Genomic DNA, 7,908 nt, shown 5'->3' with positions numbered 1-7,908 from the left:
TCGTGTAGTAAACAGAGGATAACTGATGCTGACTTGAAGAACTATACATGGAATAGTAACGATGACACATCATATTTATTTAATTTGTAATGCAATACTCTGGGTCTAATTGTCTTAATTCTCTGCCGGATGTATGATCATTTTGTAGGTTAAGAGGATATGACAACAAAAGGCGAACATTGACGAAGTTTTACTTCCGCTTTATATAGAAATGTTTTTATCCTTCAGTTGATCTCGCTGTAATACAATTGTGTAGGTCTGAGCTGATCACACATAATTTGACGACTTTAATTAGTACATTTTAATAAGAAAAAATATGACTAATCTGAATTATCCTCCTGAAAAAAACCCTACGAGCCGCCTGTTGTATTCCCTATAGTTTATGTTGTAAGACTTGACTGGTGTTTAAAGTACACTCAATGGTAGCTGTGCTGCTGGAGCTGTGCCGCTCCTCCTCTCTGTCGTCTGCGGTAACTGCTGCCAGATCATCAACCATTTCAAGCTTTTGGATTTTTCTGGAGTGCAACTACTTTTCTCTGAACTTTTCAGCCACACTTTTTGTGGAAAAGCGAGCGTTCGACAATCCACAGACGACTGCCTCGGTGTTTAAATCAGTATGAACACATAACCGGTAAGTGGACGAGACGTAGGACTGAATTGAGCTTTCCCAAACATGTGTCGCATTTTAGATGTAACTTTAAATGACAGTCTATTAATAGCACAATAATACATTTCTAGAGGACCAAATAGAATTGGTTCAACATGTGTCTGGTAATGTGGAGAACATTCGGCCTTACGTGAACATAAATTTTCTTAAATTCTGATATTATTGTCAAAAATGCATGTACCTCGTTATAACAGGGGAGCAGCATTTCAAACTGTGTAAAAAAAGAGTTTAAAACTTTTAGAATACATTAACAAGTAATTAGTTTTCATTTTGTAAACATTTCGGGCAGCCTCTTGAACATAAGCTACATAACTTCCAACTCACTTATTCTTCACCTTGTAATGGTTGCAGTGTTGCAAAGGCGATGTGTGTGTGGCTGCAGGTCTATTTAGCAGGCCCACTGAAGTATAGGACTAGCAAACAGACCCCGAAGACGGGGTCTGGGTGAGATTTGCCATTGGTTGATAAATGTTGAGAAGTCCGTTTCTCCTCCCCGGTAGTAGAGATGACGTAGTAACTCAGACACGGTCTCTCCCTCCCTCCCTCATCGAGACTGTCTTTAGAGCTCAGTATGCACTAGCCAGTGGGGACCCGGTTCTTACCAAGAAAGGTTCTCCCTTGCCAGGGGGACACTGAGGCATACAACTACCAACCGTTACCAGCTGACTCAAAGAAGAAAAAGATGAATTTGCCCATAGAGAAGGAAAAGGAGAAACACACTTTGTGACTTTCTAAATGGAGAACGGGTAACAGGAGCTACTGTGACTTTATTACGAGAGGTGGAAGGAGAGGAACAATGTTGTAGAGGAGGAGTTGTGTGGACAGAACAGAGCAGCCCACCATTCACAGATCTAGCCCGGGTGCAGCCTCATGCTGCAGACGTGACAGTCTGCATTCCAGTCGCTCCTGTTGGACCCCGCTGAGGAGCCGCCTCAAGATGCATTCCGCTCCGGACAACCGTTAAACGGTGAGGGCGAGCCTGCAGCATCCGACAAAGACGAGCGCGCGCGCGCGCTTGTGTGTGTGTGTGGCTGGGTGTGTGTGGCTGGGTGGTGGGGGCTCCTGAGTGCGTGTTTGTGTCACCATGAGTCTTGTCTCGGGCTTCCCTCACCACCCGGTCATGCACCATCACGACAGCCATCACTATTCCTTGCATGCTGCGACTGCTAGTCGATGTCACGAGGACTCCGGAGCTCCTCCTTACTTCACGAGCTGGCTGATAAGCCACGCAGATATGTCTCCCACTGAGTATAGCCTTGCGCCCGGCTACAGTCCAGAGTACCATGGCAACAACAGCGGCGGGTCCACTGGCGGCCTTGACCCCCACCATCATCACCACCACCACTATGGGCCCGGTACGTTGGTTCCGGGGGCCGGGACCATTTCAGTTAACGGAGCTACGGTCGGTATGCACCTCCACCACCACACTCATCCTCGGACAGTGAAGCGAAGACCTACGGCAAACCGTAAAGAGAGGCGGCGGACCCAGAGCATTAACTCGGCCTTTGCGGAGCTGAGAGAGTGTATTCCCAACGTCCCGGCAGACACCAAGCTGTCCAAGATCAAGACACTGCGGCTGGCTACAAGCTACATCTCTTACCTGATGGACATCCTGGACAAGGACGGACAGCACGGAGACACACAAGCTTTCAAGGCCGAGCTGAAAAAGTCGGAGGTTAGGGAGGAGCGGAGGAAAAGAGAGGCGGTAAGAGGGCACAGGGATAAAGTTTAAGAACTAATTAACTTAAGTGACATAATGTATCCTGAAAGAGCTACGGTAATAACATGAGAATAAACATCATCGTTAAATATTATAGTTCCGCTTTACTTGCAGATTCAGGTCAAAACTATCGTCACGCGTTTAGCCTAAAATAACATTGGTAGTTCTCATCTGACACGAGGGTCTGACGATCACAGCTAGGCTATTCATAAAGGCAATGTCTGAATCCGAAAACGTTGCAATTGAAATATGCATTTTGTTCATTATCTTAAGGACTAAATCAGTCATGATGGTTATATTAGACAGTGCATATTGCATATATGTAGACACACACACACACACACACACACACACACACACACACACACACACACACACACATTTGCATGCAGAATGTTAGTTTTACGATGTAAATTTATTTTTTAAAACGTCAAATGACTAAAATATTATAACGCTATTTCGACGGAATTCCTGTGGGATCCTGCACGGCTCTTGTCTAAGGTCTGTATACAGCTAATTTGTCATCACTTCCCGGTGGGGTTGCTGCCACATTTCTTTGATTTCTTTTCTATTATTTCTTAATAGCCTATTTTCACTAGCATGATAAAACGGCGTAATAAAGTGCGTTTTAAACAAGAGCTTTGCAGCACTGATTGGGCTCATTATCCATGAATAATGGGCCGCTTGGCGACAGCCTAGTTTACTGAGGACGGGAAGAGATTACAATTGTTCGCTCTCAGTGAAAGACATCAATACGATGCGAGTAATAATACGACAAGACGGTGTTAAATTCTTCAGTAAGAGTTTTAATTTTCAAGTGGTCATTTTATAACCTTTTATATAAAATTCAACTTGACTCCCCACATTAATAAACACTTTTCTCTAAATCTCCAAAATCTGTTTCCTTTTAGGTTCCTTTTTTTCACCGTGAGACGGATAGACAGCTGAAGCTATAAGATAAGCTACATTAGGCTAAAAACATCAGGGTATGCAAAGTAAACACCACTCAAGGAATTACACTCGCACATAGGCTATTGCACTTATTAGGAGGTAATCTAATAGACTCGTGCATTGACAGAGAAATTCAAACATTCTGCACACGCGTATCCGCTAAGGGGAGAATCAGCAGTAACGTGTTTGCCCAAATGCTACTTGTAATGTCTGTTATATTGTCTACATAGTTTTGGTCCCTATTCTACTGCCCATATCCTATGGCTGCAAGGCACAAAGCCCTACAGTTTCCAAATAATGAGTATTTGGCACATCCAAGATATTTAAATACAATTAAAATGTCTTTGCTTGCCTTTTTCACAGAAGTACAATTGATATACATACATTGGTATCAATATGCGCTCTTTGCAGCACTGCAGCCAAAAGTATCACACTGCTGCTATAATCATATTTAAGTTAAAGGTGAAATCCCCCTTTTTTTTAATTGCTGCCTAAAGGTTATGATTTACCCTTATACACTAACAGAACTCTTGTATGCCTTTAAGCTTTGACAAAAGCTGCATGTTGTTTCCACACACATTATCTCATGATAAATGGCTACCACATTTTACTTCACTCAGAGCAAACGTTAAACTTAAGTCCGTCAAGGGAACTTTTATGTACAACCATATATGACATTACAGAAGGTCAGAATAGAATAGAAGAGGACAGCACAGAATAATTATTTCCTGTCCGCCCTCTAACGTGCTGCTAGGAAGTGTTGTGCATAATGGAAGCCAGAAAGCATTGCCCCTCACATTTCAAACTGCAATCACTGGGAGGATGTATTTCTTTTAATAACTCATGTCTTAAATAAATCTCTAGTCCTTGATTTAAATACAAACTCTCCTGCTATAACCGAGACACGTATAGTGACATTAAAATATAATTAATATGAGCCCCATATTTTACAAAGAAAAATCCTTCAAATGTTATATCAAGCTGAAAAGATTGAGCCTCATTGTAGTCTACGTAAGCATTTACAAGAATGATCTAAATGTTACATAAGTGAGTTTGAGTTTGTTTGAATGTTCCTCTAAACTTTCAAATAAGGGGTTAGTTGATGTTTCAAACTTTCAGGATGTTTGCGATAAAAAATGTCGTACAAGGGAAAATTTTGACTTAAGAACCACAATTCTGATGATGTTTGTCTTAATCCGTAGTGTTATGTTTTTGTTTGTTTCAGATTTGCTTGATGTGGATTTACTCAGTTTGTATAGTGGAATAATCAATTGATTTCGTTTGTGATCCATTGACTTTACAGACACAGGGTCTGGATGCTGCTGAATATTACCCAATGAGGTTTTTCAATCACTTTTACATATTTTAGGATACAATTGGCATAATTTTATGTATGGAATTACATTATACATTTTTAATTTAATCTTTACCTAATTATATTATCACATCGCTGCTGCAAACTGATTTCGAATGTAAATTTAGACCATTATTTATACCATAACCACTATTTGATATAGGCAATAGATTTAAGAATTATAACAGTAAAAATACTTCAGTGAGAGACCTGCTTGTTATCTCCTGAATAACGTCATGACTTAAAGTTGTTGCAGACAAAACGGTTTTTGTCGCTATACTTCCATGCCTTACCTGGCGTTTGGTTCTCTGTGAGTAAATGTGCAGGAAAAAGAGATCTTTAATTTTTCTTGTCAGTGTCAAAGACAGTATAGTTGTTTACTTTCAGTGAAACCCTTCGGGATGGAAATTGCTGTAGGAGGACATAATGTGATACGTAGCCTAGAATGAACCCCAGTGTTGTTACATTGGTGGGACTAACAACTGGTGTCACAGAAATGCTGCAAGAACTTTCAAAAACCCTCCAAGTAAGTGCTCACAAATAACTTAACACTGACTAAAGCTTTGATCAGTCATATTCACACTACACATCTGAGATTATTGAGAAGATCTACTGGCTGTTTCGACAAGGCGATTTAGAAAGGTTTCAGTTTAAGGTACGAGACACTGTGTTCTTAATTATCATTTATTCTCACAGTAAGTTGTTTTATGGTTTGTAAAATTGTGGTTATTGTGATTGTTATCAACAGTGACTTACTATTATAATAGATGAACATCTTAGATGTTTATCAAATGATTATAGTTTATAACGTGAAATAAATTAAATTAATAGTACTTAAAAATCAAGTGAGAGTGTAAAATTATAATTTGATATTCACAGATCCAGGTATTATTTTATCGACGTGTGTTGTTATTGTAATATCTTCTCTTATCATGTTCGCTTTTTAATCATATTTTACACAATATTTAGGCCTATTGATTTTTGCTATTGTTTGGTTAACAAAAGTAGAACAGATCGCATTCAATGAGGGACTTGCCTTAGAGTTATTGAAAAGTACACTATACAATTCTAAATACAAATTGGGATTGGAGGTTAACTGTGTAGATGTTGTATTTTATGCAGTAATTGCCTACACACACAGAAGAGTTAAAATGTTGGCTACTGTGTTGCATTTCGTTATATGATGGTGGCTGGAGGAATTTAGTGTGTTTACCGTCGTCGTCACATTTTAAAATGAAAAAAAAGAAAGATGGGGAATCGGGACAAGTGTAAATCCTAAGGATCTCGTCTTTCAACGAAAACCAACGGACTGAATGTGGATGAGCACATTCAACACTGTCGATGAATGCAACGGCAAAAGATCACCGGGGATTCCTTGTCACGATTTGGTTGAGAAAATCCGTCCCATAATAGGTGGTGTCCCATTGTCAAGAGTTTGGCTGGTGCAATGGAACACGTTTGTTCATTGCAGTGTTATTAAATATGCTGCATGCTAGAAACTTGACATCCGTTATGTAGCGTTTAGAGCTGCTTTTCATGTGTCAACAATGCACATCCACCTGGCGCTCACAACGATCTGCTCGTTATGTGCGCTCCTGCCACGTACATACACTAATATACGAATCTGTTAATTGTGTTATTACCTAAAATACAATTCAAAATACGATGAACTGATGAATGCGGCAACTTAAAAAATCTTATGGGTTTTTGCGTGAGGCCCAATGTGTGGATATGGTATGGATTTTTTTTTAATCAGGCAATTTAGAGTCTTCAGTTAGTCTTCGATGGATAACTTGTAAGCCTATCACCTTTATTATTGTTTGTGGTGTAGAATTATACTATTATTAGCTCACTAGGCCGATGATGATGACTGTTATTATTGGTGTATATCAGTAGAAGTAGTAGGCCAGTAGTATAGTCTATGATAAAGAGTATTACCGCTGGAGCTATGCTTAAACTCGTCTGTTTTTATTTTTAAGTTTTTATATTTGTTTTGGCAGTATTCGCAGAAAATACTGAAGAAGCAGTTTCCTATGTGGAGTGGCAACATGACAACCGTTCGTTTGTTATTTAAATACACACACTAACGCATATGCAGGCAGGCGGATGAGAGCAATTTACTATTATAAATAAACGGCAGACACATTTTGTTCAACAAAGTTTGTTCATTCAATCAAAGGATGGTGAGGTATGGAGCTTGGAAACACATCTTAGTTCAGCTTTGCGATATAAGAATGTGTTATCTGTATAACAATAAGTAATTTGTGTTTGCGCTGCATTAACCAAACGCTGTAGTTTACACAATAAGGATTCCGGCTGCAGGGAAAGTGATGCTTTAGCTCGTGTCCAAGCAGACAGGTTCCTATACTCGCTTTCATCCGTACACATTTCATCTATAGGCTACATGATTAAAACAATTTGAATAAGCGTACCATAACGTCTACAATGTACATAATCTAAATACAAAATTGTGTCTGCAGGTGGAGATCCCAAAGACAACTTCATCGTCATCATCACCATCATCATCGTCCTCGTCGTTGTTCTCCTCATCAGCGGGCGATAAGAAGAGTAAAGGACGCACAGGGTGGCCTCAACATGTCTGGGCTCTGGAACTCAAACAGTAGCACTCTTGTTTCCCTGATCTCTTCCCTCAAAGAGTGTGACAGCATCGACCCGATCTGTAATGCAGCCATTGTCGTCTCAGCTTCACACAGCCGTAGACGCTGTACAAACTTGTAGCCTAAAGCTCCATTTCCTTTATATCGAGTCCCCGAAGATCACTGGCTTGCTTATTGGGTATAGAGAGCAGTCCCCTACTTTCGTTAGCAGAGACCTATTGTGCTATGTAAAGGTTTAACTTTGAACCATCATTTCCTCGACAGAGAAAACTCCCATGAATCACATGTTCTTTGCTCTCTTTTTTTGACTGAAGATTTTAATAGAAAACAGTAACACAAACGTGTTAATTTCATCTACACTTGATGTGGAAAATGTCAACCATCCCTTTCTAGTGATTAAATCTGTTCGAAGTCAGTGGAAGGATAATTGAAAATACAATAAATGTCTGTGGGCTTGAGCTAAAGAGCATATGGGCATTACAGACAGACCAGTGGGGTTAAAATAACATACTAACTATTAATAATGTGTATATTTGACCTCATAAATCGACAGAGTCTACTCTTACAATCGTCGCGTCGCTGGCGCGTCTAACTTAAC

General features: G+C 39.9%; 1 protein-coding gene across 1 annotated transcript; it reads left to right on the top strand.

The window, feature by feature from the left end:
- The first annotated feature begins 1,751 nt into the window (after positions 1 to 1,751).
- Positions 1,752 to 7,316, top strand: hand2 (heart and neural crest derivatives expressed 2). Its single transcript, XM_061090432.1, has 2 exons — positions 1,752 to 2,372; positions 7,173 to 7,316. Exons 1-2 carry the CDS (start codon positions 1,752 to 1,754, stop codon positions 7,314 to 7,316), a joined length of 765 nt encoding a protein of 254 aa, XP_060946415.1.
- The last annotated feature ends 592 nt before the right edge of the window (positions 7,317 to 7,908 follow it).

This window comes from Limanda limanda, chromosome 2, assembly GCF_963576545.1.
Source record: "Limanda limanda chromosome 2, fLimLim1.1, whole genome shotgun sequence".
NCBI lineage: Eukaryota > Metazoa > Chordata > Actinopteri > Pleuronectiformes > Pleuronectidae > Limanda > Limanda limanda.
This window is presented reverse-complemented; position numbering and strand designations above follow the sequence as displayed.